We start from the raw sequence: 27,429 nt of genomic DNA, 5'->3' as shown, positions 1-27,429 counted from the left end.
TCCAGGCCCTAGGGTTTAGAATCCTGTCCTAGGTTTAGAATCTCTGTCAATAAGTTAGGTTGAAGTTAAGAATTCAGGAATCCTAGAGAGCTAACGACCAGAATCCAGTCCAAATTCACAATCTAAGGGTAAAATACTGGTCAAAATTTCAGGCACAGAACTCACATACACAATCTAGGTTCAAAGTGTATTTTCAGAAACTCTGTCAACAGTTCGAAAATCAGAATTCTGGTCCAGAATTCAAGTCCAAGCCTATGTTTCGAATTTAGGTTCAGGTTCAGAGGTTAAGGTCTCTGTCAGGAGTTCAGGTTCACAATCTCGGTCCAGGTCTAGAATCCAGATCCATGTTTCGAACCCAAGTACTGAGTTCTGCTTCTAGTTCATCCATATCCGGATAAAGAATCTCAGTCTAGAATTCAGGTTCAGATCCAGTAGAATACCAGATCCAGTTTTCCTAACAATCATAAATCCAAACACTAACAAAAGTAATACACTCAATTATTCACATCCTTATTCCCAAAACTTAATTTTTGTATTTATTTTCTCCATGGAACCTTGTAGGTCGCAAATAAACTGTTTGAATTCAAATTTCAGGCAAGATCTCTTTAACTAGCTGGTTGAGCAATTGTGTGATAGATTTCGTTGTGTCTCTATTGACTTCTATTTTGCTTATCCAATGTTTGATCGATGGGATCTTGAATTAACAATTAATTTCCACTTCGTTGGGATTTGGGAAGAAAATTATTTTTTGTTCCATTTCTATTTATTTTATATTTTAATCTTGAGTTAACTGTAAGATGATGATTCGATGATGCCGGATAATTTTAATAGTTTTTTTTCTACTTGGTGGGCAGTAGAACGAATTTTATATTCAAAATGGGCATTCGACCAGAAAAGTTTGAGAACTACTGATCTAGGTGAATATTTTGAAAACCATAAAACCATTCCCGAGCAAATATAATACTGTTTTCATTTTTAGGATAAATATATAAAAAACAACCCCCGTATTATTGTCCAGAGATCGAGCGTTATCCAGGGACGATTATTTTCTAGAGAAGATTTTAGCACATTTTATCGTTAACGAGTTAAACTTATTGATAATATTCAACATAGGTACGTTCATCAGCATCAGAAAAGTTTCCAATGTTATCTATGTATGGTTTGAATTCAATTTGTAATCTATGTTGCTCGACTAGTTTTTTAGTCATTTCTAACGTATAGCAAACTTGAAATTTACATGGGTTTTTGAAAAATGTTTTTTGAGCCTGTATATCTGTTTTCTGTGGTTCAATATTGTCATATATTTTAGAAATTTTCTTGTGGATTAGGGATATTCCTTTTCCAAGTTCTCTAGCAAATACTCATTGAATTTGAATATTTGAACAATGCCTATCTCCAGATAGTGGAGTAAGACCTTTTCTAAGTAAAGATCGATAACACTGAATTTGAACAAGAAATCATCGATAACAGACATTTCTCCGAATTATTGACGAAGTTTCAATATAAATTAGTAAGCTTTCGATAGAAGGTGAAATAATCAATAAAGTGATACTTGAATCGATAAGTTATGTTGCTGGCTGCAATATAAGATAATCCGGAGTTTGTATTGTTTCCCACAACTTATTGGATCCCACTTACCAAATTATGCGAATGTCAATTTTCTGCTCACTTATGAAGTGATACTGTGACATTATCCATCAGTTGGAGAAATTTCCGGATAAAATATTAAAATTATTCATGAATTCGAAACATTTACACCAATTCGGTGGATGCTGAACGGAATACGTGTTAAGACGAGCTAAGGATCACCAAATGTTGGCGTTAGGATTAAATGCATCCAAATTGTTCGATCAACGGTAGGCGGAGGAAAAAATCCCCACACTGGTGTTGGAGCAGTCCATTGTTAGTGTTGCTGCTGCTGTTGTTGTTGTTGTTGTCCGAAACCATGCATTTCGTTAAACGCAACTTCTCTCTTTGCTGCTCTCACTCGTATCATTATCACCCAGTTTGACTCAGTGGTGAGCCGTACGAGAGGAACCTTTTGTCCATTCATGTGCTTTCTTCGTCCGGTGCGTCGTCGTTTGTCGTCGGGTCTGGGACTGGTTTTTTGGGCTCTCCTAAAATCTTTGGTACGGACTCATCTCATCATCAGGCGTTGTTGTTGTTGGTATTGTTGCTGCGATCGGACTCTGTGGGCCCCCCTGGAACCGCATCATTGGTTTTACTGATGCGGTTGGTGTTTGGCTGCTGCTGCTGCTGCTTCTGACTGGTGGCGGTGGTGGGGATTTACCTATATTTATTGATACAAACAATGCTGACAATATTCAGTTCGAGATTCGGTTTCTTCTGGTGAATATCAGTGCTTTCGGTTGATTGGTCGTTCGTTGATTACGATTGTGATTGTTCTGTGTGACAGACAAATTGCTCCGTTCAAAATGAAGATTCTAGTGGTAAGTGATTTCAATACTAGTGCAAGAAGCGGTGAAAAAAAAATTGTTAGTAAAAAATGTCTGGAAATGGAGAAGACAAAATGGATTTGAATGCAGGACAGTGTTGTGAACATTTAAATGAAATTGTGCTATTTTCTCTCGTTAAGGTTTTGGTCTGCATAGCCGTCGTATCGGCTCGACCTGAAGCACCGATCCAAGGATACAACTATGCACGACCGGCAGTGTTTCCCTCCGGTGCAGCATCACAGGCGCAATCGCAGAGCTTCGCGGTGTCCAGTTCGTTCCAGGCTGCAGCGGCTCCTCAGTATCATGCACCAATTCCAGCACCAGCTCCTCAGTATCATGCACCAGCTCCACAGTACCAAGCGGCTCCAGCAATCCAATCGTCCGGTTTCGGATCGGCTATTTCTTCCTCCGGTGCCCATGCTCAGTCATTTGGTAAGTTTTGTCCGAATCTTGAGGGTAATCGCGAAAAGTATCTAATGTCCGAATCTGCAATTGCCGGATCCCTTTTTTATAATGCAGCTCCCCAGCAGACCGTCGTCCAGAAGCACATCTATGTTCACGTTCCGCCACAGGAGCCGGAGGAGCAGCGTTTCCACCAGGCAGTGAGCCAAGGAGTCGCTCGTAAACACTATAAGATCATTTTCATCAAGACACCGAACGTGCAACCTTCGGCAGCTCAGATTGCTTTGCAACAGGCCCAACAGGAAGAGAAGACCATCGTCTATGTGCTGGTGAAGAAACCCGAGGAACAGGCCGAAATCAACATCCCACAATTGGCTCCACTGCCACCGAGCAAACCGGAGGTGTACTTCATCAAGTACAAGGCCAACCGAGAGCACGGTGGAGCTGGTGCAGCTTCCAGCGCTTTTGGTTCGGGAGCCGCCTTCGATTCGTCGATTGGATCATCATCCGTTTCATCCGGAGCGGTGTCGTCCGCTAGCAGTGGCAGTAAGTACTGTTATTCTATTCAACGATGAAAACAAATCCCTCATTTCCACAGCAGAATCATCACGCGGGAGATAATCGTCTTGGGGCGTCAAGTCAACGAACTCTTTTGTTTCTTACGATGCATCTCCCGTTTCAAATTTTTTATCATCGGTGGCGACGTTGTTTACATCACTTTTTATTTCATCGGTGGTGGCTGCTCGGTCCCAGAACTGTTTTGAAACCGGTCCAGTTTGTTCTCGCATTTAGGCCGACTGGTTTTCGCTTTTCAAGGAAGAAAGCGAATGGGAAAGATGACGGAGAGCAGCGCATGATTCTTTGGAATAGTTTTACCGTTATTTGCGCGTGCCTCCAGTGCATCAATTCAGCGCCATGTGGTTTGGGTTGAAACTGGACATCATTCTAGACGTTCGGCGTTGTCCGTTTTTATTAGGGTCGGCTAGTAATCTGATGAGTGCTTTTATGTTGATCTGTTATCTTGATCATTGATTCTGGGCTATGAAAAGAACTGCATTTCTTCAGAAGCGCTAATCACGTTAACCGTAAAATCCAAGAAGGTTTGTCAGGTCTTTGACCGTATAGGAATTACCTGTAAAAAGAACTTCGCGAAAGGAGGAACATTCGATTTTACACACCAGTTATCGTATGTTCGGACCTCGACCAGGAAGGACTCTTATTGATAATAGGATTGTAGCATCATCTACTCAATGGTTCTGTACGCCAAGAATCGGCAAACAACAAAAAAAACTGAACACGAAACTGATCGGAAACTCTTAGAACAATTCATAAAAAAACGTGTTTACTGAATAGTTTCTTGTTACAAAGTGAGATTTCATTGCGAAACAGTTTTGACATTTATCACTGATCGTCACAGTTTCCAATCACATTCAAATCTTTTTTACTGTTGAAATTTGTAAAAAACCAAAAACAACAAGCTAAAATTCAAAGACATTTATAATGTTGATCGAACATTCAAAAACGAAAAACCTCGTAAAAATTACTCAAACTCTCTGGGAGACAATGTGGGACTACAGGATAGCTTTTGGCGCGAAATTCAAGTTATCGGTTTTTGAGGTTTTCTCAAGGGGTAAGACCACAATGCGCTTCAAAAAAATAAGACAATTTCAGAAACGTTTTTTGGAAATGCAGTGAGCTATCGAAATTTATTTTTGAGTGTTTCAACGTCTAAAATTTCGATAAAAAATAGCCTCTTCATGACCAAGTTGCTGCGGCTAGTTTTCCGGGAGGTCCAAAACGGGCGAACCGGCTGTGTCTTCAAATTTGAAGCCGGAACAAGAAACAATGTTTTTTTAAATATATATCATAAACTAGTTCGCCCGATTTTGAATATCGTGTTTCGAGAAAAACGCAGATAAAATTGTCTCAAGATGCATCAAACGCAGCGCGAGGCGCCTTCGCAAACTGTCATAAACAACCAGTTAAAGATTCATTCTGAACACCAGGCTTTTTTTTATTCTAGAGGGTTCTAGGAAAATTTTAGGCTCACCTATTTTTTTTTTGATTTTTTTAGGTTCTATGGTGGCCTTACCCCTTCAAGCCCATTTTTTCGTTAGAAAAGTGAAACACTTGCCAAACAAATTTTGTAGTCGCTTGGAATCGGGTCCGGATAATATGGTGGATGCATTAAAGCTTCCCAACCAAGCGCCCGGGAGATTTAAAAATCTCACTGTATTCGAGTATGTACTGACGTCCTGATGGAAGACGTCACTTCTTTTGTTTGCCAAATCTAGATGGTTCTGACTAATCGCTAGCTTTTAAATGATCAAGTTGTTGTTGATGGTAAAGAATTAAATTAGGCCATGTAGTCATGAAGCAACTCATGATAAATGATTCCTTTCCACTTCCACAAAATTTGCAATCGGTCCTGTTTTGACCAACGTTTGAGTTGCTATACTGCTTTGACCATGATCGTTTTCGCACAATGTTATCGTTTGGGAACTACTTCTCATCCCCAGTTACCATCCGATTGAAAAATTGGTCCATTTCATTTCGATTAAATCGAATGGAAATTCGATCCATAATGTGTCTTTATTGTGTTAGTTGGTGTGGTGTTCAAATGTTTTATGGTAGATTTTTTGCTACGACACCAAACAAAAAACAGTCATGGAATTTGTTCAGAGCAGAATATCATCTTGACATAAATCGAGCATTGTTTGACGGATACCTCCCGAAATATTGACCACTACAGCTATTCATTTATAATATAATACACTGAAGTATTTTTTTACGCGGGGTATACGCAATACTTTGGAAATCCGCGTTGAAAAAAACGCGTGAAACATCGAGATGTTGTGTTTTTTCGACAAATTTTTTTTTTGAAAATCCGATTTTTGAATTCGGAATTTTTTGTTTGATGTCAAATTTCTTAGAAACGCTTGAAACGTCGAGATCTGATGTAATCTCGTGTAGTATTGTTTTTAAAGTCAGTGTCAGAGAGTTGACTTGCAAAAAAATCGGGATAACGCCAGATCTCGACGATTCGTACATTTCTAAGACAAAACAAGAAAACAAATATGAATTAAAAAACCGCGTAATTTTGGAAATCCGCGTAAAAGATACCGCGTAGCTTCGGAAACGCATAAAAGACCTCAGTGTAGATTTAAATCGTAAATTTATGTTTTTCGAACCACAGAAAACATTGCAAACAGATAAACAACTGTTTCTGTATCAAAACAAAAGAAATATTTTAAGGATGCTAAATTTTGCTATACCTTATGATAAAAAAAGAACCGGAATTTTCATTTTAAAATTCCCGCGCTTGTCCAATCGGTAAACTTTTATTCCCTCAACGTTGGCAACACTTTTATACACATTCTGTCAAATTTTGACGCATCTCGTACGATTAGTTTTTGTTTGGCGTCTATACAAAGAAGTTGAAAAATTTTCGTGTGGCGATTTTTATAATGGATGAAAATTTAGAACAACGGCTCGCCTTCGAAGCGCCATTCAGTCGATTGTTGTGCGGTTTCGACGTCATATTCATAGATCCACACCTCATCACCAGTTATGATGCATTCGATGAATGTGGGGTCACTATCTGCGTTGGAAATCATCTTTTTGGCCACATCAACACGACGCTGTGTTTGAATGAAATTCAGCTTTTTTGGCACCAGCCGAGAAGCGACGCGTTTCAAACCCAAAACATGAGTTAAAATGTGTTCGGCTGATCCATAAGATATGCCCAATAACACAGCAATCTCTCTAATCGGTACAGAACGATTTTGCAACACGATTTGCTTCGCCGATTCAATGTTTTCTTCAGTAACAGATGTTGTTGGGCGGCCAGGGATCTCATCATGATTCAAGCTTGTACGACCACCTTTGAAGCGTTTATATTACTCGTATGCCTGTGTTTTTCCTAGACACGTTTCACCAAAGACCTTTTCTAACATTTTCAACGTTTCGGAACACTTAAATCCATTTGCAACACAAAATTTTATGCACGCACGTTGTTCTAAATTTTCATCCATTATAGAAATCGCCACACGCCAAATTTTTCAACTTCTTTGTATAGACGCCAAACAAAAAACTAATCGTACGATATGCGTCAAAATTTGACAGAATGTGTATAAAAGTGTTGCCAACGTTGAGAGAATAAAAGTTCACCGATTGGACAAGCACGGGAATTTTAAAATGAAAATTCCGGATCTTTTTTGATCATAAGGTATTTTTATCTAAACTCGGGAATCCTGTGACTAAGTGTTGGTATCAAGTAATCAAACGTTTGGATAAAAGTGAATGACTTAGCATCTTATTTTTTAAGTTACTATCCACCTATTCATAAATCGAAAATTCAGAGCAAATTTCGCGTGTTCTTTTAAACAGTGAAAATGTTTACGAGGAATTGAAACTTAACTTGAAAGTGGATTTTTATATATGCTGTGGAACTTCGTATTGCCTGTGAAGTTAATTGGAAAGTTGGATGTTTTTTGACTTGACTTAAAAGTAGTTATTCAAACAGTTTATCCACATTCTAATGAATGTTTGCGAAGTGGAAAAATAATGATTTGTGTTTAATGTGATTAAGATCAGGGTCAGATTTCGCATTACTAAATAGCTATTTTGCGAAAGCGATCTTTCATAGCTGTTAAATATCGTTAAAAAACAAAACAGGGAGACAGGACCCGCCTTCTTCTAAAAACCTCTTCTAGATCCCCTTTGTGGTGTGATAATGCCTTTCTCTTGCCATTCATATAGTCTCATTTGATACATTTGATACTAATAGCGCATTGCAAAAAAGTATGAAATTTACAAGTTTTAGTGGGAACGCAAAATTCATTATTGATGCTTTCATAAATCCATTTAGAATGATTGGAGTAACTTGTTTAATGCGACTTGTCATTCATACCGCTACTATACTTGACTAGTTTTCGTCATGAGCTTTGCGAAATTCAATTAACCAAATTCAAACGCGTCCAATACTTTCGAAACCAGATCAGGTATCTCCGCCAAAATTTATATGTTCGTTATAACCCTTCCGAATTTTATTGAAATCCGTTGAAGTTGAGCCCATAGAAAGAAGTGAAGTTTATGAGTTACGTCACTTATACCATTATATCTCCGGAAACGGAAACACCCGCCATATGATCTTCAAACTCGATCAATCACTCAATGGTAGCTTCCAAACGAACTAACGTTTGTTTGAATTGGTTTAGCCATCTTCGAAAAAATAAGCGAATAGAAAGGTGTTGAATTGAATAGTAGATAGCGCCAGTGGTCTCCGGAGCTTCAATCACAACTCGGATTTTCCAGCAATTTCATATACTTCCTATAGAGAATGGTCAGAAGAGTTTTCCCCCACGATGAATATTGGACATGAAGTCATTTTTTGTAGAGCTCCAATAGCACAGAGACTGTACGAAAAAAATTAAGTATTTCGTAGAGTGACAAGTCCAATGTACAACAAATTGCTGTCAATACGGCAGTCTGCATGATACGGAGCTCTGCTTTGCCTTTATTCTCAGCGAAATCAGCAGTTGAGCTCTGGTTACAAAATTTCTTGAAAGAAAAGGAAATTGCAATGAAATTTCGCCAACTTTGTGCAGTAAAGTATTTAAAAATTATTACGTAGGAGCAATAGTGACATTATTGAATTCATGTGATCAAGATCTACGATCAACCGCACTGAATTCCTTTGATTGTGATGATTTGGGATTGACCAGTAGATCTGAAGCGAAATTTTTTTGGAACAATATTTTACAAATGTATCATTTTACCAGATATTTATAAAATGGTTGAAGAAATCTAACGTGCCAAAGTTAAATTACGTATTTATGTTTGCACTCCTCATTTCACGTGCCAAAAGATACTGAGAATATAAATTAGTCCAGATATCATAAATTAAAACCTATTTACTGTTATGGACAAGCTCACGATTTATCTTTATTAACACTAGAAAATTTGTTTAGTACATGTTAAACGGGTGCTGATCTTACAACCCACTACCTATATGTTAGAACGTCGATTTTAACGGATTCTTATATCCGGAAAGATGCTTCCTTATTAGGAAGTAGTACCGCTGGTTATGTGCCATAAAAATTCGAATCACTGAAATCTTCCACCACAAATGAGGATGTCGCGTTTGGGAAGAATCGTTCGATTACCCGTCAACGGCAAAACCATCCAAAACTTCGGTGTATATTCATCATACGGCATGTCACTTTCGCTTTCTGCTTGTAGACCTTTATGCTAATTCAATGGGTTCCACCGGTAGGCGAAGCTGGCAAAAGTTAGTATATGCGGTTAAACAAATCTCCTAGGGAGAAAGTTTTTCGAAAAAGAACAACAACCAATGTGTGCTCTTCCCTCCCCGAAACGGTTGACATTAGGCAATACCGACCGAAACTGGTTCGTTATGTCGTTTTTGTCATTAATCTGAGATGAGGTGTGTCCATCCTCGCGCCCATAACATCTTTTCCAATGTAGCTGTTGATTTGATTATTATGTAAATGTTACCGTAATATCCGATCCGTACCCAAAGATGGTGGAATATTTCTTCATCTTCAACCGCTCGCATCAAGAAGGCTGCACGACCGCCGCGTTTTTTTTCGGAACACCGGTCTCGAACCGGTTCCCGAAAATACTTAATGTTCCGTGGATCCCGTTGCGAAGCTGAGCCAATCAGGTGATATATCGAATCGAACATAACGGACAGGGCGTGGGAAGAAAAAGTTGTTTCGCGGTGAACTGCGCTAACGACAGACGACAGACGAAAATGCTTTCTTTTTCATCGTCTATATACAATATTTCGCAAATAAACATCGCATAATTATGTTCGACGTTCGCGGGATGCGGAAGGGGGAAGTTCCAGGGTGTCCGTTTCATAATGGGCTATCTCCATTTGCCGTACGATACGCTTCCGTTGGAGGCGATAAATTTATCGATCGTACATTAAAATGTCTATCCTTTCGAAATAATGTTCCATAGTAAAATGATTCGACGAATTAAAAGCTTTTATCTTACTTCAATAAGTTTTTTTTACAAACTGTGTTACGGACAAAAATTGTTAAATTCCTTCGTGTTTACTTTCACATTACTTTTCAGTTTGAAGGATTTTGCAACAGAATAATTTCAGAATTTTTTTCTGTCATTTTATGTGGGCTTAAAAATTTTAGATTGGACAAAATCGAATGTTGAGATCTTGATTGTCACAATTGTAACTGAGATTTGTATAGACTCGTTTGATTGAACCAGCCGTAGAAGTAAATAAGAAGCTTACCATTTATACAAAAAACTATTTTTGTTATTTTGTCTTGATCAGTATTGAAGGTTCGATTGAAGGTTCCTGAATAACGTTTGGATCCGACTTCTGATTGCGGAGCCACAGGATGATATGTGAAACGAAATTAAAATAATGCAATTAATTTTTCTCGTAGACGGCTGAACCGATCCAAGATTCAAATGAAATCTAAGAAACAACTATGATTCAAATGAGAGGTCTTAAAATTCTATAAAACATCTTACTTTTTAGTCAGATGCGACTTCTGGTTTAGGAGATACAGGGTGATTAGTATAAAAATGTCCATTCGCATAAATTAATCAGGTTTATTGGGTTGGCAGATTTGGTTTGTCGATTACCAAATAAATTTATTTCAGTTTAAGCGGTATTCGTTTTTGGATTCGGAATGTACCTCCAAATTTTAATTTGCACTACAATTTCTCAAAGATGTCTACACACTCCTCAGGTAAATTTAACTGATTTTGTTACACCGATTCTAGAATTCCGGTTCCAGTATCGAATCGTTTCTCAAAGCTCAATCATTTTCTCAAAATTTCTCGATCATTTTCGCCAAATTGAACTTCAAAAACAAAAAGTCAGGTTCCATACAATATACAAATTCGGACTTAAGGTCCCATACAAAATTGGTGAGTTTTATCCGATTCTGGAATTACAGATGATGAGTTTCTAAAATTCATATCGATATAGAAGATGTAAATTGTTTGGCGTATTAATTTAAGGCTATTCGAATCATTTTGGGTAATGCTAGTTCCTGGAATTACCATAAATAATGACGAAAAACTCTAAAGTGGAACTTACTTCGACATCTCATGGAATGTTCAATCGATTGTCACACGTTAGAATTGAAATTCGATACGATTTACAGTTCCGGCATTACAGGGTAATGAGTGATTAAAATCTCAAGTTGCCGTTTAAAACGATGATAATTAAAATAATGTCATGAGAACTAAAACACCTAAGAATATCCATGCAAAAAACACATGCGGATTGATAAAAAAGGTATCATCTCACTGCTAGTCACAAATGAAAGGTCTCCCCGTCACCCAGAACGCTATTTAATGGTTTTAAGATCGGATGTTTACTTTTTGGATTATACGAAGATTTATGTCAAAATTTTGGCAGTATCTGTCACAATCGACCTTGAAAACAAAATATGTTTTCAGACTTAGATTCCGCAGGGTAATACCTATCCAGCAAGCCATAGATTGTTAAAATCCGTCCATTTTTAACAAAGATATTGAAATTTTTGTGTAAGCGACTTTTCCCCCTATTCCAGCAGTGGGAGTTTTGAGCGCTGTATGGCAAAGAAATGCTTGGGAGCAACGTAAAACACGAATTTTTATACTGTTACATACAATTGTTTCTAAGTACCAAAAAGACTGTATACAGCATTTATTTTTATGACATTTAGCTTCGAACCGATTTTAGCACGGTTCGTTTTTAGCAACATAATCGTTCGAATATGACATACGTAAACCAGATGATGGCAGAATTTTCGAGTTGAAAGCAATTCCATAATTATATTGTTTTGAACAACTTCCAGCAATAAATGCTGGAATAACATTACTCCCCTATACCATTATAATCAGTTCGTCGAGATCAGCAAATGCGTGTGTGACAAATAATTTCACTCAATTTTTTACCTTTTTTCGAAAATGACTCAACCGTTTGCTACAAAATCATATTCATGTGAAAAGCCGTATGCTCCCAAACAAGGTTCCTGAATTATGTTTGGTTCCGACCTCTGGTTCCTGAGCTACAGGATGATATGTGAAACGAAATAAAAATTGTGTAACTCATTTTTCGCGTAGATGGAAAACGATCTAAGATTCAAATGAAATCTAAGAATCATCTAAGATTCAAATGAAAAATTTTAAGATTCTATATAACATCTTGCTTTTCAGTTAGATCCAACTTCTGGTTTCGGGGATACAGGCTGATTAGTATAAAAATGTCTATTTCACATAAATTAATCCGATAATTAGCAGATTTGGATAGTCGATAACCAAATAAACCTATTTCAGTTTAAGTGGTATTCAGTTTTCGATTCGGAAGGCAGCTAAAATTTTTATTTGTTCTACGATTTCTCAAATATGTCTACACTGATTTTCAAACATTTTGAAACAAATGTAAACTATACAGCTACTCAGGTTAATTTATCTGACTTCGGCCATATCGATTTTCGAATTCCGGTTCCAGTATCGAATTGTTTCTCAAAATTAAAAAAAAACCAAATCGAATTTCAGAAACAAAAATTCAAATTAAAATAAACTCAAATTCAAATAAAAAAATCTCTTCCAGTGAGCCATGCTGCAAGTGGAGGAAAAATTTCTTATTACCCTGTGAACATTTTGCTGGTAAATTCTCTCTTGGGAATTGCTGCAATCCTATATAATCTGTGATTTTAGTTATAAAGCTATAAGCAGCTACTTAGGCAAAATTTCGTTGTTCGAGCGGTGAACGATTAACTGCCCGCCAAAAAGACTAGCAGCAAAAAAATTTTTTTGCGATAGACGTCTTAAGTGCAATAGTGATTTAACCCTCTCATTAGGTCCTTTCTGTAATATTCCGTAGTTCACCGAATTATATTTTTATAAATTTTGTAATTCATGGATGTACGTCATAATCTTTCTTGTGATTGCAGCGCTTCCATTATTCAAACAAGCAATTTCGCAAAATAATATAATTACCGTTTATTACCTATTTGTTTGATGCCAAAATGTTGCTAAAACAAATGTAGAATTTTTTAAACCACAAACACTCTCTTAAAATCTTCGAAATCACTGAACTATCGCAGACGTAAAACACGAATTTTTATACTGTTACATACAATTGTTTCTAAGTACCAAAAAGACTGTGTACAGCATTTATTTTCATGACATTTAGCTTCGAACCGATTTTAGCACGGTTCGTTTTTAGCAACATAATCGTTCGAATATGACATACGTAAACCAGATGATGGCAGAATTTTCGAGTTGAAAGCAATTCCATAATTATATTGTTTTGAACAACTTCCAGCAATAAATGCTGGAATAACATTACTCCCCTATACCATTATAATCAGTTCGTCGAGATCAGCAAATGCGTGTGTGACAAATAATTTCACTCAATTTTTTACCTTTTTTCGAAAATGACTCAACCGTTTGCTACAAAATCATATTCATGTGAAAAGCCGTATGCTCCCAAACAAGGTTCCTGAATTATGTTTGGTTCCGACCTCTGGTTCCTGAGCTACAGGATGATATGTGAAACGAAATAAAAATTGTGTAACTCATTTTTCGCGTAGATGGAAAACGATCTAAGATTCAAATGAAATCTAAGAATCATCTAAGATTCAAATGAAAAATTTTAAGATTCTATATAACATCTTGCTTTTCAGTTAGATCCAACTTCTGGTTTCGGGGATACAGGCTGATTAGTATAAAAATGTCTATTTCACATAAATTAATCCGATAATTAGCAGATTTGGATAGTCGATAACCAAATAAACCTATTTCAGTTTAAGTGGTATTCAGTTTTCGATTCGGAAGGCAGCTAAAATTTTTATTTGTTCTACGATTTCTCAAATATGTCTACACTGATTTTCAAACATTTTGAAACAAATGTAAACTATACAGCTACTCAGGTTAATTTATCTGACTTCGGCCATATCGATTTTCGAATTCCGGTTCCAGTATCGAATTGTTTCTCAAAATTAAAAAAAAAAACAAATCGAATTTCAGAAACAAAAATTCAAATTAAAATAAACTCAAATTCAAATAAAAAAATCTCTTCCAGTGAGCCATGCTGCAAGTGGAGGAAAAATTTCTTATTACCCTGTGAACATTTTGCTGGTAAATTCTCTCTTGGGAATTGCTGCAATCCTATATAATCTGTGATTTTAGTTATAAAGCTATAAGCAGCTACTTAGGCAAAATTTCGTTGTTCGAGCGGTGAACGATTAACTGCCCGCCAAAAAGACTAGCAGCAAAAAAATTTTTTTGCGATAGACGTCTTAAGTGCAATAGTGATTTAACCCTCTCATTAGGTCCTTTCTGTAATATTCCGTAGTTCACCGAATTATATTTTTATAAATTTTGTAATTCATGGATGTACGTCATAATCTTTCTTGTGATTGCAGCGCTTCCATTATTCAAACAAGCAATTTCGCAAAATAATATAATTACCGTTTATTACCTATTTGTTTGATGCCAAAATGTTGCTAAAACAAATGTAGAATTTTTTAAACCACAAACACTCTCTTAAAATCTTCGAAATCACTGAACTATCGCAGACGTAAAACACGAATTTTTATACTGTTACATACAATTGTTTCTAAGTACCAAAAAGACTGTGTACAGCATTTATTTTCATGACATTTAGCTTCGAACCGATTTTAGCACGGTTCGTTTTTAGCAACATAATCGTTCGAATATGACATACGTAAACCAGATGATGGCAGAATTTTCGAGTTGAAAGCAATTCCATAATTATATTGTTTTGAACAACTTCCAGCAATAAATGCTGGAATAACATTACTCCCCTATACCATTATAATCAGTTCGTCGAGATCAGCAAATGCGTGTGTGACAAATAATTTCACTCAATTTTTTACCTTTTTTCGAAAATGACTCAACCGTTTGCTACAAAATCATATTCATGTGAAAAGCCGTATGCTCCCAAACAAGGTTCCTGAATTATGTTTGGTTCCGACCTCTGGTTCCTGAGCTACAGGATGATATGTGAAACGAAATAAAAATTGTGTAACTCATTTTTCGCGTAGATGGAAAACGATCTAAGATTCAAATGAAATCTAAGAATCATCTAAGATTCAAATGAAAAATTTTAAGATTCTATATAACATCTTGCTTTTCAGTTAGATCCAACTTCTGGTTTCGGGGATACAGGCTGATTAGTATAAAAATGTCTATTTCACATAAATTAATCCGATAATTAGCAGATTTGGATAGTCGATAACCAAATAAACCTATTTCAGTTTAAGTGGTATTCAGTTTTCGATTCGGAAGGCAGCTAAAATTTTTATTTGTTCTACGATTTCTCAAATATGTCTACACTGATTTTCAAACATTTTGAAACAAATGTAAACTATACAGCTACTCAGGTTAATTTATCTGACTTCGGCCATATCGATTTTCGAATTCCGGTTCCAGTATCGAATTGTTTCTCAAAATTAAAAAAAAACCAAATCGAATTTCAGAAACAAAAATTCAAATTAAAATAAACTCAAATTCAAATAAAAAAATCTCTTCCAGTGAGCCATGCTGCAAGTGGAGGAAAAATTTCTTATTACCCTGTGAACATTTTGCTGGTAAATTCTCTCTTGGGAATTGCTGCAATCCTATATAATCTGTGATTTTAGTTATAAAGCTATAAGCAGCTACTTAGGCAAAATTTCGTTGTTCGAGCGGTGAACGATTAACTGCCCGCCAAAAAGACTAGCAGCAAAAAAATTTTTTTGCGATAGACGTCTTAAGTGCAATAGTGATTTAACCCTCTCATTAGGTCCTTTCTGTAATATTCCGTAGTTCACCGAATTATATTTTTATAAATTTTGTAATTCATGGATGTACGTCATAATCTTTCTTGTGATTGCAGCGCTTCCATTATTCAAACAAGCAATTTCGCAAAATAATATAATTACCGTTTATTACCTATTTGTTTGATACCAAAATGTTGCTAAAACAAATGTAGAATTTTTTAAACCACAAACACTCTCTTAAAATCTTCGAAATCACTGAACTATCACAGAGAGCATAAAATTCGTCTAATCAGCTCAACTGCAGAAACTAAAATAATACGATAACAAAAGTTATCGTAGATATCGATGTCAGATAATGACAAATCATACTAAGGGTTCGAAATTCTCTATTTACCCCTATCAAAATTAAAAGATTCAAATCCTGTTTGAAATAACGGATGAAACTATCCGTCCGCTAGACAAATCTAATAATTTAGTGTACGAACCGCTAGTTTTCCGTTAACCTGGTGCAAGTGAAAAATTTACTTATGCTACTTCGTTGCTTTGCTTCAATTCGGTTGCTGTCCGGCTTCGTAGCCGCTCAATTCAAGAACTAAGAAAACCGGTATGACCACTTTTGTTACCATTTATTGAAAGATAGATTAATGGTTAGTATTGGTTTACAAAATTATATATGTTGCATTTAAGGCTGACGTTTGAAAGAAAAATATAATGAAACGGGAACGGCAACTCTACTACAGATACTTCTCATGCTTATTAACTCAAGTCAACTCAAGTGCAATTGTATTTTCGTTATGTTTATGAATGTATAGGTGTACAAGCTAAGCAACTTTCGCCATTCAATTATACTTTAGTTTAAAGAATGGGCGATGAAAACTAAGGCAGACAGTTTTTTAAGCCAATTTCATATTTAATTTGAACTTATTAAAGAACTGTTCTTTCCGAATTTTCATAGAAAACAGCACGAAAACGAGCAAAATCGAAGTAGACAGAATTTCGAATCAACTCGTATGCGTCGAAGCACATTCGGCATTCGGATTTTATGTCATTGTGATATGCAAATGTGTGTTTTGATGAGTTATCCCAATTTCATGTCGTTCAATTTATCCATTAGCTCTACCTTCAAATAAAACACTATTGAATAAACTACATCAGCATCAGATATAGTGAATGCTTATGATATTATTCTATTCTGAATGGTAGAATACCAATTAACGGGAAAATTCGTCTTCTATAAATATTTTATTCTTGCTTTGATATTACAATGACAAAATTTTATATTTTATTACTATTTTCTCATGCAGACTTTGTTATGATTTTTGATATTTTATCTCTTATTTCAAACTAAATAATGTTAATTTTTACCATTGAGGTGTTCGGTTTTGTTAATAAAATTTGTTTTTGGTTTGCAAATAATTTTTTCCCAGGCAGGTAACCAGGTCGAATCGATTTTCTTGCATTTCGAGGTGAATAAAGCGGTCCCATTTCTTACTTAAATTTGAACATAAACATAAATTTGAACTGCTGAGGTTTTACAGTAAGCAGTTCAATTTGAACTGCTCTGCACTGACGATATAACATAGTGGAATTCAACGGTACAACAACAGTACTATTAGTGATAAAGTACAAATTTGACTAAAAATCGTCAGTAAATCGTCGCATGACTTCTATATTGGCATATTCATATCAAGAGCAAAAATGACAATGACATTCGAATTGTGACTGTCAATTGGGTTGATCGAGTAGTAAAAACTGAGCAGCCAAGAAAGAATTCAGTTCTAAGTTCGTCTGAGAAATGTTCGATCTTAGTCGTACACGGAGCCGGAAAACTACCATATTTTAAGTACTTTTTCTCGAATTTAGAAGTTTTGTTCAAAAATCGTATTAAAAAAAAATGGTCTGTGAATAGTTCCGATAAAAAATTAAAAAAAAAATAAAATGAAAGGTAGGGTAGTAATTTGTTTCAATAGTCAGTTATAGATACTCAATTGTTAAGCTTCATTCACTCATTCACGTATGGTTTATTATAACTCTTTGAAATTTCGATTTTTTTCTGATTTGGTCATCCTGCGAATATCCATACTCATATCACATATTTCTGAACCTTGCAATCGTGCTAAGGCAAATTATACACGCATCCATTTCTCTTGACCTAATTTGCAACTATTATGAAGTTTGTGGCAATGACATTTCAAGCCAAAGCAAAAAAAAACATCGCATCCTAAATGCCAGCTCGAACTTGTGTAACCTAACCGCATAATTACAGTCTCTTCTCGACCGTCAGCCACAATCTATCCCAGCAATTTTGTTGATAGAGAAGCGCCATCCACCGCCTTTTCAGACGCATCCTCGTGCGATAAACAATAAAACAGAAACCCAATATGACAGCTCCCCACTCGGCGCCACCACAGCGTTATGCACCGGCTGTCGGCTATTGCAAAACAGAAACGTGCGCGACAAATGCGGTTCGAAATGTTGGTTAAACACAAACATCAAGACGATTTCTCTACGGCGAACAATTAAACCTAACTCTCTTCCTCGTTTGTTTGTTATGTTATGTTTACAACCGTCACAGTCAGTCATTGCAAGTGCACTTATGTTCCCCCATCTTTTAACTTTCTTCCAACAGGTCTGCCGCACACGGAATACGGTGCCCCCGGTGGACATCCCGGATACCAATAAAGCCAAATAAATTCTCCTACACTATACACACGGTAAACTCTGAACGACAACACAAAAACCCGCGATACCTCTGTAGTTGCTTTAAAACTAGTCTAGTTTAGTGCGTGCACATTTTTTTTTCAATTCTGCAACCCTCGGTTAGACCCACCTACACCTACAAGTATCCTTCTTTCAAACTAGCTTACTTTTAACACTAGTTCAGCAAAAGCAAAGTGACATTTGGCATTCGAACCAGCCTACCATCTAGCGGCCATTTCTCTTTTCTTAACGGTGACAAAAGAAAAATGGCGCATGGTAGGCTACCGGAAAAAAACTTCTCGGAGGTAGTCGGCACTGTCTCTTAGTGTATCGTTAGTCTTTGTTTTATTTTATTTCATCACTCCTTTTCATAAACTCGAAATCTCGGTTCGAATGTCAGGCTAAGCGCGAAAGACTAATATAATTTAAAACGAAAAAACTGACAATATTTTCGCTATTAAATTATTAAACGAATAAATGATATAGGGATAGAAACGAAGTTTTAGTTTATAAGTTGTATAGCTTAGCAGAAGAGAGAAACAAATTGTTTTATATACTTAAGCTAATTCAATAAAAGAGAGATTTTAGTAAGTAAAATAAAAACTACGGATGTGTTTTATTTCGGTAACATACTTCATACAGCTTCATAGAAGGAGATAACAATCCTTACCTAAATTGTGTAGTCTTGAATGCCTTAAAACCTATAGCTATTTCACTCCTGTTGTGAACAGCCTTAAGAATTTGCGATAGACGAATTCGGACAGGACCGATTTATAATGGGACACCGTAGCTGTTGCTGGGGCTTGGACCCGCTGGTATCCCATACTCTCCGCTTGGGACTCCGCTCTCCGGATATGGACCACCGGAGATCCCTTCTTGCTTCTGTTTTGATGAATAGGAAAGGAAAGAAAAAAAACGAAACACGACGCTCAGCTGAGATTCTAACGTAAGTCGAGGTATGCTTAATCACCTGCGTTTTGTAACGAATGAAATACACTTCCGGTTTGGATGGAGGAGTTGGGGCCGGTGTTGGAATGATGATTTCGTCCGGTTCGTCCTGCTTCTTGACCAAAACGTAGACCAGAGTTTTTTCCTCGTTTTGCTGCAGAGGTGGAATCACCGGAGGAGCCGGTGTCGGTGGTGATGGCGCCTTAATGAAGACGATTTTATAGTGCTTCTGCGGAGGTGGAACGGCGATGGGCTTTCTGGAAGAAGGAAAAATTAAACGATCGATTGAGTTTTATTGTTAAAGAGAGTTTTAAATAGAATTGATTGAATACGATAATAGACTTTTGTAGTGTTATGTCATCAATACGTCTTACTATAGTATGTAGGCAGAGATGTCTATCTCCTCTGTGTGACGAAGAGCAAGAAAAATTTCTCCCCTCGCACTGACAACTTCAAGAAGAGCTCTTCTCTTTCACATTTATACACCACTGTTGTGTAAGTGTGCACGCATCATGAGTGCGTTTGTTTATTTCCTTTTACCTCTTCCACTGAATCGCACCAAAGTGCTAGAGCATTAGCTAATAAATTCTCTGAGGTGGATGCAGATACTTTCACAGAGGTGTACACGCCGGTGAGCACTCTGCTGTATGGTTTTCGTAGATGAAGCGTGGACACGCAAAATCAGCAAAATAAAACAATTTATCGTAAAATTTTCGGTTTTCCTTGCAAATTTTTCATAGCAAGGCCAGATCTACTCTCTATTAATTGAAGTTCACAGAAGTGTTCGCTCAACATCACGCGCCAGTGGTCACTTGGGTGTATTTAGACGAGAGCGCGTGTGAGCGATTCATGCGAAGAGAATGTGTTTCACTCGCGCCAGCTGCTTTAACCACAAGCACACACTCAAATGCTGTCTATTCGACACTGAGAAGAAGTGCGCTTTCCTCTTTATGCGGTGCTTCGTTTTTTCATCCTCGGTGTGGCAAAAATCTGACTCTAGCGTGTATAACGCTGGTGAAATGCCATCTCTGTATGTAGGTGGTGGTGAGCTCGATTTGTCCGCGTCCCTTATCGTATTTTTTTTCATCGAATGATTCGTCTACAATGTAATCATTGAGAATGATTCAGTAAAATAATGTTTCCTGATTTTCTCCTGTTAACTTAAATTATATTCTTTGCTTCAAATGCATAGCCGTTGGTAAAATAGTTTGATGATGAAAATGTAAGAGAACACGTATCCACCGGATGACGCAAATCGAGCCTTCATGACTAACGTACTAATGAATACATTTCCAGATGTTGGGTTCGTTTGTTTGATGTGTGTACGTTTCCACTTATTGGTAAAATACATTGAAATTTCTTCAGGCGGATAGAAAACAGTACTTCGTAGATTTACATAAGGGACACTGGGTTGAAACCCTCGTAAAAGAATAATCCACCTTAAACAAACTTCAGTGCTCAATAACTACTAAATAGACAAACAAGGTAGATGGACCGTAAACATGAAAGACCCACGAGTGGAGTTGGTGATTTTCGATTTGGTCGATGTATTGTCAACAGCATGCTTATTTATCCTAAAGGCAAAACGATATGTAATGTATAATAAATGAAAGAGATAACAGATCTGCTCTTGACTACAGACGATTGTCTGTAGTTTTAGAATTTTCGGCAATTAATCGTTTCGAGAGGTCGAGATTCGCCGAAAGTCACAAGCGTTATTTCACCGAATGCCTGTTTGTCGAACTTTAAATTTTAAATTTGAGGAAAAAAATATTTTGATACCGAAAGTCTTAGAATTGTATGAAACGTCAAAATTTAGTGTCATCTCGATTTTTTTTTTAATAGACTTTCTGGGACTATCAAAATTTTAAAATTTTCAATTTTCAAAAGTACCAGAAAGTCGATTTTTTTCAAAAAGATTTTTTTTGTTGAGATAACACTAAATCTCGACGTTTCATACAATTTTAAGATTTTTGGCATCAAAAAAAATTTTCGATTTCAGAAATTTCATGTACTCCCCCCTATGGTGCTTTTTAAAGATCGAAAATTTTCAAACTTTACCCGCAGGGCAGCACCCCTTACCTATGTCAGATTTAGCTCAAATTTTGCATGAGGACTTTTTTCGAGGTTCTTAAACTTTTGAACAATAGCGCTTAACGAAATTAGAGATGATCCCAAAAGATTGGCACCCTTATTTACATTAGAGCGGTAAAAAACAACGTGTTTTGTCGGTTACGTCACTTATACAGTCATATCTCTGGAACCAAAAATCACAGCCATTTGATCTTTGAACTTGATCAATGGCCCAAAAGTAGCTTTCAAACGAACCCAAGTTTGTTAAAATCGGTTCGGCCATGTCTGAGAAAATTGAGCGTTTAAAAATGCAACGATTTTTGTCAGTTAGGTCACTTATACAATCATATCTCCGGAACCCAAAGTCACAGCCATTTGATCTTTGAACTTGATCAATGGCACGACAGTAGCTTTCAAACGAGCCTAAGTTTGTTAACATCGGTTCAACCAACTCTGAGAAAATTGAGCGGTAAAAATATCTTCGAAAAGTGCACACACATACACACACACCCAGACATTTTCCGATCTCGTCAAACTGAGTCGAATGGTATATAACACTATGGGTCTCCGAGGCTCCGTTCGAAAGTCGGTTTTTGCAACAATTCTAATACCTTTCTATAGAGAAAGGCAAAAAATGACTAATGCGGTTTCACAGCATCGTTTTTGTTTGTGCGTATGTATGAGATAGCTGCACCGATTTTAACAAATTTAGATTCAACTGAAAGGTATTATGCTATTGAATGTCATACCGAAACGACTTCCGATTTCGGAGATACAGAGTGACATGTGAAAAAATGAAGGAAAAATGTACACTCGATTTTATCGGAAATGGCTGAACCGATTATTACCAACTTAGGATACAACCGAAATGAGTTCTTCAAAAACTCCTTGAACATTCAATCCGGATTCGACTTCCAATTCCGGAACAAAGGTATACAGGTATGTAGGTATGTAAACTTAATTCGGGACTACTGGTCTCCCGTTTTCTGTTCCGGAAACACCAAAAGTAGTGAAGAAAAACTCAAAAAGTAGAACTCACTTCGATTTCTCAACGATGCGTGAACCGGCTTTCACCAATCTTGATTTAAATTAGAGCACACATTGTCTCCAAAGCTACTGTAAAATTTCATCCGGATCCGACTTCCGGTTCCACAATTACAGGGCGATATGTGTCACAACTTTCAAACCGTTATCTAAAATGACGATACAAAATGATACAAACGCTACAAAACCGGTACCTACCGGCACGTGCTGGTACGAAAGAAGAAAACACAACACGCCTTTACGATCGATTTACACAGCGTGCTTTGTTTGATTTCAAATTAAAAATATTAAGATGCCATAGAAAATTTCAGAATTTCCTATTCATATGACTACCGGTTCCGGAATTACAAGGTGACTAATGTAAATATTTAAATTACTGATTACTGATTATCCTCAGATAGGGCGTGCCCGATTTTCAAAAACTTAGGTCTTATGGTCCCATACAAAACTTTAGAATTTCATCCGGATACGATTTTCGGTACCGAAATTACAGGGCGAAGAGTATTAAAAATTTTATATCGTCACTTGAAGCGACGAAGCAAAAAACGTGAACAAATTTCTGAAATTCTGGCTCAAAACTATTTCAATCGTTAGTAATTTTTTTCCATAAATACGTTTATTTCTTAAGGCAGTTTAAATAAGTTTTTCTTTGCCGAACATAAAATTCTTATTCTAATATAATTCTAAAATAGTCACAACGATTTGAATTTATTAAAGCATATTCCTCTTATTACTTGAATATCATTTTAGGTAATTCGTCAATAATTATAAAATAAGCTGTTATTTTCAGACATTTTGTTGATAATTTCATATATTATTTCGAGTTTGTTTGTATCATTACATAATTTCTATTCTAATTTAGCTATTGGTTGAACTCATGGTCGCAGCTGGAATCAGAACTAAGTCTTGAAAGGGTCCTTTATTAAATTGAAACTACAATTATCTTTATGAAATGATAAAGAAGTTTAATGTATGGAAGGTCACGACTAGCCAGAATGTCTCGAACTGGGGCATTGGATAGTCTACCTTGGGTACGTAAAGAATTTATTAGTTGAGATCTGACATCACGATACTCCACGCATGTCCAAACGACATGATCAATATCCCGATAACCTTCTCCACAAGCACAATGATTAGTCTCGGAGAGCCCAATTCGAAGGAGATGTGCTTCTAACGTGTAGTGATTGGACATGAGTCTGGACATCATACAAATGAAATCCCTACTCACATCCAGTCCCCTGAACCATGCATTTGTCGATATTTTCGGAATTATTGAGTGCATCCACCGACCCAGATCATCTTTATCCCAAGAAGCTTGGCAGTTTCACCCTCAATAGCACCACATTTGGCTGAAATATCGGCTCTTTCATTGCCTGGAATGGAGCAATGAGCCGGAACCCAGACTATAGTGATTAAATAATTATTGTTCAAAATGGCGTTCAGGCACTGTTTTATTTTGCCCAAGAAAAACGGTTCATTCTTGCCAGTCATGTTTGAGCGAATGGCTTCAATTGCACTCAGACTATCTGTGAAGAGGAAATAATGGTTTGGAGATAATGTGACGATTACACTCAAGCTATAATGAACTGCTGCTAACTCTGCGCTTATATATAGTGTGCCTTAATATTATATTATATTATTGAATAAAAAAAAACTCTGCTATATAAACAGATGCAGGTTCTTGAAGCCTAAATGAGGCCGAAACATTATTGTTGATCATACCAAACCCTGTCGCTTCTTTAATTCGCGATCCGTCCGTGTAAAACGTTTTCTCAGAGTCAATATGTCTGAATTTACTAGAAAATATTTTTGGGATTTCCGTCGAGCGTAGATGATCCGGGATTCCACGCACTTCGCGCTGCATGGATGTATCGAAAAATAAAGTTGAGTCAGGGGCATTCAGGATGCTGACACGGATAGGAGTATATCTTGAGTCATCGTTCGTTAGTCATTGTTAGTAGACGCTCTATGAAAAAAACTCCGGCTATCCTTCCCGATTTTTGATTCCAGAAGAACCGAAAATAGAGTTCAAATTCTCCAAAATGGAACTCTGTTTATTTTTTCAGAGATGGTTTGAACTTAGGTTCAAGTAGAAGGTTTAATGGTCCCAATTAAAATTCCCATACGATCCATCTTCAGCTATTCCGGTCCTCGGAATCCGGTTTCGGGAGTATCAGAAATAGTAGTCAAAAGCTGTAAGAAGGATGCTTCAAGATGGCTAAATCTGTTTTCACAATTTTATAGATTCAAAGGATAAGTCTTACAGTTTCATACGGAATTCTTGAATTTGTTGGAGATACCGGATGTAGTAGCAGTAGTAGTTTATGTTTATAAATATCATAAACATTACTGTGGTATTCTAAACAAACTATTCATTGTTCGGACGTAATCTAGCAAAATTAATAAACCCTGTTTACCCAGTAGCTACGGAACCGAAAGCCTGTAGTTCCTACTTCCAGTTCCGTAACTACTGGGTAAACAGGATTTGTAGATTTTTCCAAGATTACGTCCGAACAAACCATCCTGTTTCTATTCTACGAATATTTTTTTTCGTATTTCACAGTAATGCGTATGATGTTTAGTAATATGATAAAGGCGTCATTACTCAGGTGGATTAAAACAAGTTTTTATGTACGGCCAGAACTTGATTTTTTGACGTAAGATGGCTATGATTTATATAGAGGGGTGCTGGTTCAAAATACGGAAAATGACCAGGTAGTCTGAATAAATAGTGGAACTAAAAGTGTATCATAGCGAATCACCATCACTTACCAAATGTTGAATGACCCTTTGATAATGAACAAAAATAATTTATGAAGCAATTAGGTTTCACACGAAAATGAACAGAATGAACTTTTTTGACAGCCGCCGGTGGTTTGTTTACAGTTTAAAAGTTCATCAGAGGTTCATCGTTTGAATTTAAAAATTGCAAGTCGCCTCACACTAAACAGATTTATACAAATATCGCTCCTTGATGCTGGAAACGCATACAGGACAATCTTTCAGTTCTTTTCACTGTGGAACACGTTTTTAACAGGTACTTTTTCGTCATTTTTCACTTTTTGTTTTGCAGTCGCAAAACAAAACAAACCACCAGCAGCTGTCAAAGATGAACTTGATTCATCGGTAGCTCATTTGTGTCGTCATCGTGTAAAACCTAATACTGTCTTGGTTGCTGTACAAAGTAGTCGTCCATGGTATCAATCCAAGATTCGCTATCGGTGATACTTTGAAGTTTTTGGATGAAGGTAATATAAACACTTTAATAGCAGATTGTTAAAGGCTTTGATACAAATTACAAATTGCTCTGGAAACATTTTGTGAACCGCTTTCCAAAACAACTCGTTCTAACTATCAAAATTTCACATCTTGCCTACAGATTATCGCGGCATCGAATGGCTTATATGAGTAGACTTGCTTGCACTCTGTGCAGTTCGTTAATGCCGTAGAGAAGGTTGTTGTGCACATCAGCGATTGGACCATTTACGAACAAATTTCATGCGCCGTTCATCTTGCTCGAGAGATATTTTCATCGAAATACTGCTGTTATTATTCGGTCGTGGCTGGCGTCGTTATTTAACATTTTATGAAAAGTTTAAAAGAGATGGTATGCACAGTAAAAAAAACTTTGCTTCTTCCAAGCAGCACTTTGTGGATTTATTGTGTATTTTGACTCATTCGGTCAATAACCGAATGCAACTACGGTCAATCTACACCAACAATGTTCTCCGAGAATTTTACTGTTCTTTCATTTTAACTTGTCATGTCAAACAGAAATTAATGTCGTTTTCCCTCGATGCCAAACCTATCCCAGTTTCCACCCTAACTGCTGTCAATCCATTTGTTTGAAGCTAGTTTCAAACCTAGTTTCAACGTTGTTGAACTGAAAATCGAGTCAGTTTTGATCCTGGTTTTTATATCAGTTTTGATCAAACCCCCATTGCGAACTCAACACATTTTCGTTAAAAGTGTTTGTTTGATGAAACTACTCTAGGTCAGTTTCAGTTTTTTCAAGCGAAAAAGACATAATAATGATTGGACTGACAAATATGCGAGTTTTTGATCTCCAAATAAAATGACAAAACGAAAAATATGAACTGTCTGAAGTAGGTATCTAGCCACAAATACCGCATGAAAAAAAAAACAAAGTTTGTCTCATTATTGATTGATTGTAAGATTAGCTAAGGCTCAAAAGATCATTAGCAGATAATTGAGATAATTGCCATTTGAACGTACTTTTCAACTTAGATTCTAGATTCAAATTATGTTTATGAAGTATTCACGCAAGATCAAGGATGTCTGGTGTGCAGTATTGCCGGACATCTACGCTTCGAGTAATTGCAAGAATCACGTCGCTCCAACAAATTGCTAACACATTCTTCGAATGAAATGATTTGCATAATTTTCTCAATCATTAATGTATCGAAGCTTTCGCGCGAGTTTGTCAAAATAGTGTCCCTAGCTTCAATAAAAGAATTACACCGCAATTCGCTCAATTAGGTAATTGCATTCTTCCATAACCATCTCGAATGGTGGTGTTGCCCGGTTTCCATGGCGTAGCATCGCGTTTCCATTTCGATGGGAAACGACGGCATGGAACGCCTTGCGTCGTAGTGTTCGTCTTCTGTGTTCGTGAATGCGCTCAAGCCGAGCCAATAAACCTGAGCCGGAGAAAGGTGCTATCAAAAGCAGATCGCATACATCAACACTACTTCTTGACGTTGGTTCGTTTCCACCTGCGCAGCGACGAAAAACTTATGCAAACATGTTTGCTATGATTTGTTTCTAACCTGCCACCGGTCCCTCAAGCGAGCAGAAGCGGGCGGTGAAATTCTCGCCCCGTCAGACAAATTTTCCCATTAGTACTGGTGATTGGTTGGCAAATAGGCGCACCACTCCGACACAATGCCGTGTGGGGATAGCCGGTATGTTTTGCGGTTAGATTCGACTTGTATGCTAATTAGTTTATGTTGCAGTTTTGAATCTCCACAATCCGAAGTCAGGAGAATTATGTGCCACCATAA

The 27,429-nt window shown here is 36.9% G+C and overlaps 2 protein-coding genes across 2 annotated transcripts in view; one reads left to right on the top strand and one right to left on the bottom strand.

Annotated features, from left to right (window-relative positions):
• The first annotated feature begins 2,319 nt into the window (after positions 1 to 2,319).
• On the top strand, positions 2,320 to 18,943 carry LOC131425447 (uncharacterized). The gene is made up of 4 exons (XM_058587388.1): positions 2,320 to 2,450; positions 2,597 to 2,888; positions 2,976 to 3,404; positions 18,270 to 18,943. Exons 1-4 carry the CDS (start codon positions 2,436 to 2,438, stop codon positions 18,320 to 18,322), a joined length of 789 nt encoding a protein of 262 aa, XP_058443371.1. The 5' UTR covers positions 2,320 to 2,435; the 3' UTR covers positions 18,323 to 18,943.
• Positions 18,923 to 27,429, bottom strand: part of LOC131425448 (uncharacterized) — a 25,529-nt gene continuing 17,022 nt past the window's right edge. The window contains exons 3-4 of the mRNA XM_058587389.1: positions 19,311 to 19,545; positions 18,923 to 19,222 (exon numbers count right to left, since the gene is read on the bottom strand). Coding sequence (XP_058443372.1) covers positions 19,112 to 19,222; positions 19,311 to 19,545 — 346 coding nt within the window. The 3' untranslated portion in view covers positions 18,923 to 19,111. The remainder of the gene's footprint in view (positions 19,223 to 19,310; positions 19,546 to 27,429) is intronic.

The sequence above is a fragment of the Malaya genurostris genome, chromosome 1, assembly GCF_030247185.1.
Source record: "Malaya genurostris strain Urasoe2022 chromosome 1, Malgen_1.1, whole genome shotgun sequence".
Lineage (NCBI taxonomy): Eukaryota > Metazoa > Arthropoda > Insecta > Diptera > Culicidae > Malaya > Malaya genurostris.
The sequence above is the reverse complement of the archived record's forward strand: the minus strand, read 5'-3'. Positions and strand labels throughout refer to the sequence as shown.